The 13,869-nt window shown below is 54.2% G+C and overlaps 1 protein-coding gene across 1 annotated transcript in view; it reads right to left on the reverse strand.

The window, feature by feature from the left end:
- Nucleotides 1-542: 542 nt before the first annotated feature.
- The window catches only part of LOC142467717 (disks large homolog 3-like), a 58,286-nt gene continuing 44,959 nt past the window's right edge, over nt 543-13,869 (reverse strand). Inside the window, exons 3-4 of the mRNA XM_075573631.1 lie at nt 2,647-2,697; nt 543-1,687 (exon numbers count right to left, since the gene is read on the reverse strand). Of these exons, the coding sequence (XP_075429746.1) occupies nt 1,559-1,687; nt 2,647-2,697 (180 nt within the window). The 3' untranslated portion in view covers nt 543-1,558. The remainder of the gene's footprint in view (nt 1,688-2,646; nt 2,698-13,869) is intronic.

Here is a 13,869-nt window from a genome sequence, read left to right on the forward strand (position 1 = left end):
GCGATGTTTGGGGATATATACCGTGTGATGTTTGGGGATATATACTGTGTGATGTTTGGGGATATATACCGTGTGATGTTTGGGGATATATACCGTGTGATGTTTGGGGATATATACCGTGTGATGTTTGGGGATATATACCGTGTGATGTTTGGGGATATATACTGTGCGATGTTTGGGGATATATACCGTGTGATGTTTGGGGATAAATACTGTGCGATGTTTGGGGATATATACCGTGCGATGTTTGGGGATATATACCGTGAGATGTTTGGGGATATATACCGTGTGATGTTTGGGGATATATACCGTGTGATGTTTGGGGATATATACCGTGTGATGTTTGGGGATATATACCGTGTGATGTTTGGGGATATATACCGTGTGATGTTTGGGGATATATACCGTGTGATGTTTGGGGATATATACCGTGCGATGTTTGGGGATATATACTGTGTGATGTTTGGGGATATATACCGTGTGATGTTTGGGGATATATACTGTGCGATGTTTGGGGATATATACCGTGCGATGTTTGGGGATATATACTGTGTGATGTTTGGGGATATATAACGTGTGATGTTTGGGGATATATACCGTGTGATGTTTGGGGATATATACTGTGCGATGTTTGGGGATATATACCGTGCGATGTTTGGGGATATATACTGTGTGATGTTTGGGGATATATACCGTGTGATGTTTGGGGATATATACTGTGCGATGTTTGGGGATATATACCGTGCGATGTTTGGGGATATATACCGTGTGATGTTTGGGGATATATACTGTGCGATGTTTGGGGATATATACCGTGTGATGTTTGGGGATATATACTGTGTGATGTTTGGGGATATATACCGTGCGATGTTTGGGGATATATACCGTGTGATGTTTGGGGATATATACCGTGTGATGTTTGGGGATATATACTGTGCGATGTTTGGGGATATATACTGTGTGATGTTTGGGGATATATACTGTGTGAATGGGGGGACAGAGACCTCAAGACCCAGGGGGAAACCATGTGGATTCTATCAGATGGGCAGTCAGGAGGAGCAGTTCTTTGTGGCTTTGTCTTGTTGGGTTTATGTCTTGCAGTTTTGGGGGGTAGTCATTCTGGTTGTAACTGTTAAGGGGCAAAGAGCGAGGATACAAGGGGTCAGTGTCCTTACGGCTGGAGGGGCTCTGCGTCTCTGCTTGGGTGGGTAAGGATTAATTCCCGCTGGCAATGTTATTACTTTGGGGGGATTGCCAAATCCAACAAAGCCGGGTTTCTGTTATTGTGAAATGGTGTTGAACAAAGGGTTAGCCGGTCTGTTCCACACCAGTGTCAGGGGCGTTATATGTGTGAGGTTAATGTGTGAGGTGGGGTGCTGGGTGAGGTGGCAAGTGGGGTTGGGGTTGAGGAAGAGAGGGATGAGGGAGAGAGAGAGACACAAGAGACAGATGGAGGAAGATATAGGAAGTTGCAAAGAGTGGTGAGAGGGGACAGGTTAGTAGAGGCTGTGAGGGGCAGTTCTGCCCCCCCCCCCCCCTCTCTCACCCCAGCCCTCTCTCACCCCAGCCTTCCATCCATTGCTGCTGCTCCTCCTGGGATGATCTTCGTTATAAATATTCCGGGGTCATCAGGAACGTGCGGATTATCTGCACCGCCCGCAATGCTGAACCCCAGGCCCGAGTTACCCTGCACGATAAGGGGGAGTCGGGGAAGGGAGTGTGGGTGGAGAGTGGGAGAAGGAGGTTTCAGGTGGGGGGAGAGAGTCATGGTGATGGTGTGTAGGGGGGAGTCAGAAAGTTGAGTCGCCGGGAGGGGGGGAGTCAGAGAGTTGGGTTGGCGGGAGGGAGGGTGAAGTCAGAGTTGAGTCTGCGGAGGGGGGGGAGTCACAGAGTTGTGTCGGCGGAGGGGGGGGGGAGTCACAGAGTTGTGTCGGCGGGAGGGAGAGGGGGAGTCACAGAGTTGTGTCGGCGGGAGGGAGGGGGGGAGTCACAGAGTTGTGTCGGCGGGAGGGAGGGGGGGAGTCACAGAGTTGAGTCTGCGGGAGGGAGGGGGGAGTCACAGAGTTGAGTCTGCGGGAGGGAGGGGGGGAGTCACAGAGTTGTGTCGGCGGGAGGGAGGGGGGGTCACAGAGTTGAGTCGGCGGGAGGGAGGGGGGGAGTCACAGAGTTGAGTCGGCGGGAGGGGGGGAGTCACAGAGTTGAGTCGGCGGGAGGGAGGGGGGGAGTCACAGAGTTGAGTCGGCGGGAGGGAGGGGGGGAGTCACAGAGTTGAGTCGGCGGGAGGGAGGGGGGGAGTCACAGAGTTGAGTCGGCGGGAGGGAGGGGGGAGTTACAGAGTTGAGTCGGTGGGAGGGAGGGGGGGAGTCATAGAGCTGTGTCGGCGGGAGGGAGGGGGGGAGTCACAGAGTTGTGTCGGCGGGATGGAGGGGGGAGTCACAGAGTTGTGTCGGCGGGAAGGAGGGGGGAGTCACAGAGTTGAGTCGGTGGGAGGGATGGGGGGAGTCACAGTTGAGTCGGCGGGAGGGTTGGGGGGTCACAGTTGAGTCGGCGGGAGGGATGGGGGGTCACAGTTGAGTCGGCGGGAGGGATGGGGGGGGTCACAGTTGAGTCGGGGGATATAGGTTTCATGTTGTGTCTCAGACTTACTCGCTCCAGCACAATCTCTTCATATTTATACAAAGCGTCACTGCCGTTTACCTGCATGAGAAACAGAGACCCCCAAATTGAGACCCCACACTGAGGCAGCAACAGCATTACTAACACATGAACATGTCCTTGTTGTCTCCCGCAGTCTGTCCGGCCTCCCTTCCTAGTCACGTGTTATTATTAGGAGTAGGTAAGTCGGTCGGTATTGGCTGGGCCTCATTCTCTAAGCGTTTGTGGCGTTATTAAACTGGACTTCAATAAGGAAGGAAGAAAAGGGCTCCCAGGTGTCCGGGATTGAACCGGACAACCCCGTATTTGGTTACTCTGTCCGGTAAAAAATAAGAGTTAATATCGGACATGTATGTGTGCGGGGGGGGGAACACGTGTCTGTGTGGGAGGGGGGACGTGTGTGTGGTGGGGACGACGACATGTATGTGTGTGTGGGGGGACATGTATGTGTGTGTGTGTGGGGTGGACATGTGTGTGGGGGGGATGGGACATGTGTGTGTGGGGGGGACGTGTGTGTGTGTGTGGGGAGACATGTATTTGTGTGTGGGGGGGCATGTGTGTGCGGGGGAGACATGTATGTGTGTCTGTGGGGGGGGACATGTATGTGTGTGGGGGGACATGTATGTGTGTGTGTGGGGGGGCATGTATGTGTGTGTGTGGGGGAGACATCTATGTGTGTGTGTGTGGGAGGGACATGAATGTGTGTGGTGGGGGACATGTATGTGTGTGTGTGTGGGGGGGGACCTGTATATGTGTGTGTGTGGGGGAAGGGACATGTGTGTGTGGGGAGACATGTATTTGTGTGTGGGGGGGCATGTGTGTGCGGGGGAGACATGTATGTGTGTCTGTGGGGGGGCATGTATGTGTGTGGGGGGGACATGTATGTGTGTGTGTAGGGGGGGCATGTATGTGTGTGTGGGGGGGAGACATGTATGTGTGTATGTGTGGGAGGGACATGAATGTGTGTGGTGGGGGACATGTATGTGTGTGTGTGTGGGGGGGACATGTATGTGTGTTTGTGGGGGGGATGGGACATGTGTGTGTGTGGGGGGGACATGTGTGTGTGTGGGGAGACATGTATTTGTGTGTGCGGGGGAGACGTGTATGTGTGTCTGTGGGGGGGACATGTATGTGTGTGTGTGGGGGGGTGACGTGTGTGTGTGTGGGACATGTATGTGAGTGTGGGGGGGGGTGACATGTATGTGTGGAGGGGACATGTGTGTGGGGGGAGACATGTATTTGTGTGTGAGGGGGGGCATGTGTGTGCGGGGAACACGTGTGTAGGGGACGTGTGTGTGTGGGGGACATGTATGTGTGTGGGGGGGGACATGTGTGTGTGTGCGGGGAACACATGTATGTGTGTGGGAGGACGTGTCTGTGGGGGGTGGACATTTAAGTCTATGGGGGGGGACATGTGTGTGTGTGTGTGGGGGGGACACACGTGTATGTGTGTGAGAGGATGAAAGGATGGGGTGAGAGAATGAAGGGAGGGGGGTGAGAGAGGATGAAGAGAGGGGGAAGGATGGAGGGAGGGGGGATGATAGGGGAGGATGGGATGAGAGAGGATGAAGGTAGAGGGGGTGAGAGGATGAAGGGAGCAGGGTGAGAGAGGAAGACAGGAGGGGGAGGGGGATGAGAGAGGATGAAGGGAGCGGGGTGAGAGAGGATGACAGGAGGGGGAGAGGGGATGGAGGGAGGGAGGGAGGGGGGATGAGAGAGAATGAAGGGAGGGAGGGAGGTAGGGATTAGGGGGAAGAGAGGATGGAGGGAGGGGGAATGAGAGGGAAGGGAGGGATGAGAGGATGAAGGGAGGGGGAAGGGAGGGATGAAGGGAGGGGGGTGAGAGGATGAAGGGAGGGGGATGAGAGGGATGAGGGAGGGGGGATGAGGGAAGAGGGTGAGGGGGGGTGGGAGTGGATGAAGGGGTGGGGATGAGAGGAGGATGAGGATGTGTGGGGGTGAGGTTAGGGGAGAGGAGGATGTGGAGGGGTGCAGATCTTGATTTGTGAGCAGTAGTATATTGCAGAGTATGACTGCAGGTCAGTTATTTATTAATGATCTGACCATTACGTCATTTATTCTAAATTTCACTCCAAGCGTGCACCAATTTGCACCATTTCATATTCTATTTCCTATAAAAATCCTCGGAAGGGCGCTCCCACCCACTCCCACTCCCTGCCACTCTCTCCCACTCCCTGCCACTCTCCCACCCACTCCCACTCGCTCCCATCCCTGCCACTCTCTCCCACCCACTCCCTGCCACCCACTCCCTGCCACTCTCCCACCCACTGCCATTCTCTCCCACTCCCTGCCACTCTCTCCCTCCCACTCCCACGCACTCCCTACCACTCTCCCACCCACTCCCACTCCCTGCCACTCTCTCCCACCCACTCCCTGCCACTCTCTCCCACCCACTCCCTGCCACTCTCTGCCACCCACTCCCACTCCCTGCCACTCTCCCACCCACTCCCTGCCACTCTCTCCCACCCACTCCCACTCCCTGCCACTCTCTCCCACCCACTCCCACTCCCTGTCACTCTCTACCACCCACTCCCTGCCACTCTCTCCCACCCACTCCCACTCCCTTCCACTCTCTCCCACCCACTCCCACTCCCTGCCACTCTCTCCCACCCACTCCCACTCCCTGCCACTCTCTCCCACCCACTCCCACTCCCTGCCTCTCTCTCCCACCCACTCCCACTCCCTGCCACTCTCTCCCACCCACTCCCACTCCCTGCCACTCTCTCCCACTCCCTGCCACTCTCTCCCACCCACTCCCACTCTCTCCCACCCACTCCCTGCCACTCTCCCACCCACTCCCATTCCCTGCCACTCTCCCACCCATTCCCACTCCCTGCCACTCTCTCCCATCCACTCCCACTCCCTGCCTCTCTCTCCCACCCACTCCCTGCCACTCTCTCCCACCCACTCCCACTCCCTGCCACTCTCTCCCACCCACTCCCACTCCTTGCCACTCTCCCACCCACTCCCATTCCCTGCCACTCTCTCCCACCCACTCCCACTCCCTGCCACTCTCTCCCACCCACTCCCACTCCCACTCCCTGCCACTCTCTCCCACCCACTCCCTGCCACTCTCTCCCACCCACTCCCACTCCCTGCCACTCTCTGCCACCCACTGCCACTCTCCCACCCACTCCCACTCTCTCCCACCCACTCCCACTCCCTGCCTCTCTCTCCCACCCACTCCCACTCCCTGCCACTCTCTCCCACCCACTCCCACTCTCTCCCACCCACTCCCACTCCCTGCCACTCTCCCACCCACTCCCATTCCCTGCCACTCTCCCACCCACTCCCTGCCACTCTCTCCCACTCCCTGCCTCTCTCTCCCACCCACTCTCTCCCACCCACTCCCTGCCACTCTCTCCCACACACTCCCACTCCCTGCCACTCTCCCACCCACTCCCATTCCCTGCCACTCTCTCCCACCCACTCCCACTCCCTGCCACTCTCTCCCACCCACTCCCACTCCCTGCCTCTCTCTCCCACCCACTCCCTGCCACTCTCTCCCACCCACTCCCACTCCCTGCCACTCTCTCCCACTGACTCCCACTCCCTGCCACTCTCTCCCACCCACTCCCACTCTCTCCCACCCACTCCCTGCCACTCTCCCACCCACTCCCATTCCCTGCCACTCTCCCACCCATTCCCACTCCCTGCCACTCTCTCCCATCCACTCCCACTCCCTGCCTCTCTCTCCCACCCACTCCCTGCCACTCTCTCCCACCCACTCCCACTCCCTGCCACTCTCTCCCACCCACTCCCACTCCCTGCCACTCCCTGCCACTCTCTCCCACCCACTCCCACTCCCTGCCACTCTCCCACCCACTCCCATTCCCTGCCACTCTCTCCCACCCACTCCCTGCCACTCTCTCCCACCCACTCCCACTCCCTGCCACTCTCTCCCACCCACTCCCACTCCCCCTGCCACCCTCCTCCCTCCACCCCCCACTCTCCCACCCACTCCCTTGCACCCCTGCCACTCCTCCCACCCCACTCCCTGCCACTCTCTCCCCCCACTCCCACTCCTGCCTCTCTCTCCCCCCACTCCCACTCCCCTGCCACTCTCTCCCCACTCCACCCAGCCACTCCCACTCCCCTGCCACTCCTCCCACTCTCGCACTCCTCGCCCACTCCCTGCCTCTCTCTCCCACCCCACTCCCTGCCCACTCTCTCCCCCACTGCCACTCCTCTCCCACACTCCCACTCCACTCTCCCACTCCACCACTCCCACCTCCCCTGCCACTCCTCCCTCCCCCCACCCCACTCCCTGCCCTCTCTCTCTCCCACCCACTCCCCTGCCACTCTCTCCCACCCACTCCCACTCCCTGCCACTCTCTCCCACCCACTCCCACTCCCTGCCACTCTCCCCACCCACTCCCATTCCCTGCCACTCTCTCCCACCCACTCCCCACTCCCTGCCACTCTCTCCCACCCACTCCCACTCCCTGCCACTCTCTCCCACCCACTCCCACTCCCTGCCACTCTCCCACCCACTCCCACTCCCTGCCACTCTCTCCCACCCACTTCTACTCCCTGCCACTATCCACCCACTCCCACTCCCTGCCACTCTCTCCACTCGCTCCCAAGACTCCTCCCCAGATTTTCTACGGACACAGCATATAAATTGGTGCAAATTGGTGAAGACTAGGAGTGAAATTTAGAAAAGATTACGTAACACTCGGGTCATTATAAATAACATTCTCCCCACCAGCGATTCTCGCGCGTCGCACCTTTCACCATTGTGTCCAGTATTTTTGGACAAGCCACCTGGCAACTGGATTCAGCTTCTTCAACATTTGATCAGCCGCCCTGCAGCTGTGAGAACGTAACGTTGCTAAATACTCTGACAGTGACTGCACAATGGAACACGATAACGTTATCAGCCTCCGTATAACCTTCACCGCTACACCGCCCTGTCCAGCCCGATTTACACACACCCTCTTCCAATCATAGCATTGGTGGTCTGGAACTGACCACTCCATCACTTAACTGCCCACTCCCGTAACTCAATCAGGCATGCACACCCTAGACCTGGTCAAACGGCCACGGCTTTAATTAATACACCAGATATTAGCCATGTCAGATTGCACCCAAACCTGTGTTACTCCAAATCAACCCACACCAATAACTCCACAGCCCACCGCTTGTACCGGCCTAGCAGGAGATAGATTACATATATATACACATTTTAAGTTATGGTTGGTGAAAAAGGCAACAAAAATCCTCCTATCCTGAAGCCAGGGTCACGATGGTGTATGAATGACTCCAGGTAGCTTAACTCGTGTCTCACCTCTTCCACAAGCACAACAAGTCCTTTTCTCTTTCTTGGTTTTATTGAGGGAAAACACAGGGAGATAGGTGCTTGTAGATGGAGTGTGGGGAGAGAGGGCTTCTCTGCCTGCTGTGCAGTGTATCAATGATGAGACAGTGTAAAACAAAAAGGCCTTGCTGGGGTGATAGCAGGCAGTTACTCACTCAGAGTCCGGGGTCAAAAGGAAATGAGGAGTAAGGGTCACACTAGATAGGAAGTGGGACTATACTAACTGTCAGCAAGGACAGGGGGGTAGGAATAGCCCACTCTCAGCTAGGAGAATATGAGCTGCAGGCAACCAACACAGGCTGTGTAAACGACATGTTGCAATAATGTTGCATTTTACATACAGCGTTGCTGCTGGGACAGGGGAAACTGACAGGCAACTAAAGAAGGGAGAAATTAATCCCATGACTAAAGGGGAAGACAGAGGAATATGGAATCTAGTTCCAGGACACTCCCCGTCTGGTATCTGGAGATACCACTATTTTAGGTATGTGTGGAACATATGTGCAATACAACATAACATGCAAAACTCATGTCCACATAACGATGGGATACCGTCCGGTACCACCAGCTTAAGTCCTTGCCATCTCGGTAAGGTAGGTGAATGCACAGCTCTAGGTTAGCTTGATGCACCACAATGTCTCTCAGAGTCCATAGAACTGGTAGCCAGTTCTTCTTTGTGATAGTCCGATTTTGGCATTAGGAGGATAGTCTCTGTGATAGGTCTCAAAAAAGTCTTAACGACCCCGTTCTGGGTCACCCGAACTTCCACTTTGCGGACCCTTTCATCTTCGCTTGGGAAGGTTTTGATTATAAGTCCCATGGGCCATTCGTTTCTTGTTACCTGTTTGTCTTTCAACAAAACCACGTCTCCTACTTGGATGTCCGGTTTAACCGTTTGCCATTTATGGCGTTCTTGGAGTGTCACTAGATACTCGCGTCTCCAGCGATCCCAAAATGTGTTAGCCAAGTGCTGCACCTGTCTCCACTGTCGCTTGTACATATCTTTAGAGTGGAAGCCTTCGACTGGGGTGGGGATGTTCCCTACTTTCTGGGTTAGCAGCATTGCTGGCGTCAAAATACTTGGCGATTCTGGATCCGTTGACACTGGAATCAAAGGCCTAGCATTGATTATCGCTGATATTTCGGCCATGAATGTGGTTAACACTTCGTGAGTGAGTCGAGTCAGGTTGCTTTTTAGCATCATAGAGTCCAAGATACGCCGGACTACCCCGATCATGCGTTCCCATGCTCCGCCCATGTGAGAGGAGTGAGGAGGGTTGAATGTCCACGTGCACTCTTGGTCGCGCAAGTATCTTTTGATACTATTGTCTCTATTATCTTTAGTGTCTATTTGTAATTCCTTACATGCTCCAACGAAATTGGTACCACAATCGGAGCGTATTTGTTTAACTGGTCCTCTGACTGCAAAGAACCTTCTGAGGGCATTTATGAAGCTTGAAGCATCCATAGATTCTATAACCTCGATGTGTATCGCTCGCATACTCATGCAGGTGAAGAGTACCGCCCATCGTTTGCTGTTTGCTAGTCCGCCCCTAGTTCTACGCGAGATGACCATCCAGGGCCCAAATACATCAAGTCCTACATAGGTAAAGGGGGGTTCTGTATTAAGTCTGTCGACAGGTAGATCCGCCATCCTTTGGTCTTGGCTTTTGCCTCTCAGCATTCGGCACCTAACACATTTGTGGAGATTACTGGCCACGCACCTTTTCATGCCAACGACCCAAATGCCCGCCGCCCTAATGGCGCCTTCGGTGAAGTGTCGCCCCTGATGCATTACTTGTTCGTGGTAGTGGCGCACCAACAAAGTGGCGATGTGATGCCGGCCAGGGATGATAACAGGGTTGCTTTCCTCCCTGCTCAGTTGGGACTTATTGAGGCGGCCTCCTACTCTCATGAGGCCGTCGTTGTCGATGAAGGGATTCAACTTCCAAAGTGGACTGTTTTTGTTAACACTCTTCTTTCCGCGAATGCAATTGATCTCTTCCGCATATGTTTCCCTTTGAACATGACTGAGAACAGTTTCCTTAGCCTTTGTAATTTCCTCTACGGTGCGCAGCTCTTTGCAGATGTGCCAGCCGTGGCAACCGGTAGTTTTACCGTCTGGTGTCTGGCGGAAGGAGGAGGCTATATGCCCGAGATGGGCTACTGTTCGCAGAAGGGCCGTCCACTTTGAGAAGCGTTGGAATCGATGTGATCCGAATGCGTTTTTGTGCGATACATTGGTGAGTACCACGGATACTTGTGGGGGCCTTATCTCCGTATCCTTTTCGGGATCCACGAGTTCAAAATCGTCAACTGGGGTTGGTAGCGTTTCCGCAGGCTGCGCAAGAAACATTGGTCCTGTGAGCCACGACGTATTCTGCAGTTGAGATGCGGGTACTGATCTGGTGGCGTGATCTGCGGGATTTTGCTCTGTAGGCACATGGTGCCATTGTTCTGGTTGGGTTGACTTCCTGATTCTTTCTACGCGGTTAGCTACGTATACGTAGAATCTCCTTTTCTTATTGTAGATGTATCCCAGTACCACCTTGCTATCTGTGTAGAGTTTGACGGCATCTGGTTTGCTGTCCATCTCATTCTCGATAAGCTCCGCCAGTTCTACTGCTAGCACTGCACCACACAGCTCGAGTCTGGGTATAGTATGGTCAGGTTGTGGCGCCAGCTTAGCTTTGCCAAGGATGAACCTGATGTGGCAACTTCCATCCACGTCCGTGGTTTTTAGGTAGGCCACCGCTGCTATAGCTTTGGTGGAGGCATCTGAGAACACGCAAAGCTCTTTGCTGTGTGCGGCGGTGAGAGATATAGGTGAATAGGGGCGTGGGATTTGAAGTTGCTCGAGGGCCTTCAAGGAGTGTTTCCACGTTTCCCACTCTTTCCGTTTTTCTGGAGGTAGTGGGGTGTCCCATTCCTGTTTTTCGAAGGACATTTCTCTGAGGAGGGACTTCCCTTGTATAGTGACAGGAGCCACGAATCCTAGCGGGTCGTAGAGACTGTTAACGGTGGACAGGACTCCGCGACGTGTGAAGGGTTTTTCTTCGATGGCTACCTGGAACGTAAAGGTGTCTGTTTTAAGATTCCAGCTTATCCCCAGGCTCCGCTGTATGGGAGGCGTGTCGGTCCCCAGATCCAAATTCTTGAGATCTGGTGCTTGATCATCTGCGTGGAACGCCTTCATCACTGTGGCACTGTTGGAAGCTATTTTGTGCAACCTTAGGTTGGCCTTCGCTAACATCTTTTGTGTCCTCTTGAGTAGATCTACGGCTTCTCCTTCGGTGGGAACTGATTTTAATCCGTCGTCCACATAGAAGTCTCTTTCGACGAAGCTCCTGGCGTCTTTCCCGAACTCTGCTTCTCCGTCTTGGGCCGTTCTTCTGAGGCCGTAGGCTGCCACTGCAGGTGATGGGCTGTTCCCGAAGACATGTACTTTCATGCGGTACTCCGTGATTTCTTTTTCTATGTCGTCATCTTGGTACCACAGGAATCTTAGGTAGTTACGGTTGTCTTCTCGCACAAGGAAGCAGTGGAACATCTGTTGAATGTCTGCGGTTACGGCGATAGGTTCCTTGCGGAAGCGGATCAGCACTCCCAGAAGACTGTTCGTCAGATCCGGCCCGGTGAGGAGAACATCGTTTAGGGAGACTCCCTGATGCTGAGCGCTGGAGTCGAATACCACTCGGATTTGGCCAGGTTTCTGGGGGTGGTAGACGCCAAACGACGGGAGGTACCAGCATTCTTCGCCTTCTTTCAGTGGGGGCGCCGACTCTGCATGGCCACTGTGGAAGATTTTTTGCATGAAGGCCACAAAGTGTTCCTTGGTCTCCGGTTTCCTTTGTAGGTTACGGCGGAGCGAAGCGAGCCTAGACATAGCATGGTCTCTGTTGTTTGGGAGGCGTCTTCTTGGCGAGCGGAAAGGTAGTGGGGCCACCCAACTGCCCAATTCGTCCTTGAAGAGCTCCTTATCCATTAACCTCAAGAATTCTTTGTCTTCCATTGATGGCGCCTGTTTGTCGTCGTCCTTTGTTGTCTGGAACACTGTACTCCCTAGGTCATTGGGGTATTTTCTTGCCACAGGCGCGTCTCCATAGTTCCTTTTGGTCTCGAGCTTCTCGTGGACCTGAAAGTGGTTCGGACAAGGTTTGAAGTGGGATATACGACCGTTCTCCAACAAGTTCGTCTGTAGGGCGCCTACGTTGTCGGGTCCTCGTATCCTGTCTATGCATACTTCTCCAACTACCACCCATCCTAGATCGAGCCTTTGGGCGCTTGGGCCATTGTGGTCCCCATTTCGCTGTTAGCGGATCTTGTGTGCTCTCATGATGTCTCTGCCAAGTAGCAGCAGGATCTGGGCATCTTCGTCTAGTGGTGGGATATGATCGGCAATGGTTTTTAGATGGGGATGGTGTCGCGCCACGTCTGGCGTGGGGATCTCAGTCCTATCTTCTGCCATGTGATTGCACTCGATGAGTGTGGGAAGGGGCATGCTCACTTTGCCGTCTATTGAGCATATGGTGTAGCCATTCACTCTTCTCCCTGTAGTCTCCATTCGCCCTGCGCACGTTCTGAGAGTGTAAGGAGAAGTACTGTCTTGTATGCCGAACATATCGAAGAATTCTGACCTGACCAGCGATCGGTTGCTCTGGTCGTCGATGATTGCATACATCCGTTTGGCTCTTTGGGGTTGTCCCTCTGGGTGCACTGCTACCAGACATATTTTAGAGCAAGATCTACCGTCGTTTCCTTCTCCGCATACTTCTGTGCATTTGGATGCTACTGACGTCGGGGGGGGTGTGTCTCCCACTTCTTCCTCCCCGCCCTGCTTTGTCGGAGGGTTAGGGGCTTTGCTTGCTTTGGGCTTCATAGCTTCCGGGTGTAGAGCGGCTATGTGCCTGTCGCTATCGCACTCTGTGCATTTCATAGCTTCTTTGCAGTCCTTGAATAAATGAGTTGTGGAAGCACAACATTTGAAACAGGCTCCCCATTCCCTGAGTAGGTTCTTTCGCTCCTCTATGGGTTTCATCCTGAATCCGAAGCACTTGTTAAGTGGATGCGGCTTTTTGTGGATAGGGCATTCTTTGTTAAGGTCCCTTGTTTTTTTGTCCCTGTCGGCCGTCTGGCTGGGACTCGCGTGGGTCGTAGGGGGCACGTCCGTCCTGTGGACCGAGATGGGTGTTCTGGAGTCCTTGCACCTTGCTGTTGACCTTTCGTTCCTCGGGTGGCTGGCACTGGATGTGGTTTGCGCCCCTAAGATGAAGCTGGGGTCGTTTCTTGTCCTTGCCGCTTCGCAGATGAAGCTCACGAAGAATGAGAATGGGGGGAAGACAACCTGCTTCTCCCTTTTGTATTTGGAACCTTGTGAAAGCCACCTTTCTTGGAGGTTGAAGGGTAGCTTCTCCAGGATGGGTCTCACTCCACGAGCTGAATCTAGGGCGTTGAGACCTATTAAGGAATGGTCTTTCCTTGCGAACTCCAGTTCTTGCAGCAGGTCTCCAAGATCTCGTAACTTCAAGTAGTCTTTATTCGTGATCTTGGGGAAGCTCTCGATTCTTTTGAAGAGTGAATCCTCGACTGCTTCAGAGCTGCCATAGGTCTCTTCTAGCCTTTCCCACACTAGGTCCAGACCTACTTGGGGTTGATGTGCGTTTGCCGTCCGAAGTCTCTGCGCTTGCTCCCTGGATACGTTCCCCAAGAACTTAACTAACAGGTTGAGCTCTTCCCTTGCTGAGAAGTCCAAGCTGTCGATTGCGTCTTTGAACGTGAACTTCCACGTCCGGTAGTTCTCAGGGCGGTCGTCGAAGCTGATGAGTCCTGCGTGCACCAAGTCGCGCCGGATCATGTACTTGGCTATGTCTGTC

Source organism: Ascaphus truei, chromosome 16 (assembly GCF_040206685.1).
Source record: "Ascaphus truei isolate aAscTru1 chromosome 16, aAscTru1.hap1, whole genome shotgun sequence".
Lineage (NCBI taxonomy): Eukaryota > Metazoa > Chordata > Amphibia > Anura > Ascaphidae > Ascaphus > Ascaphus truei.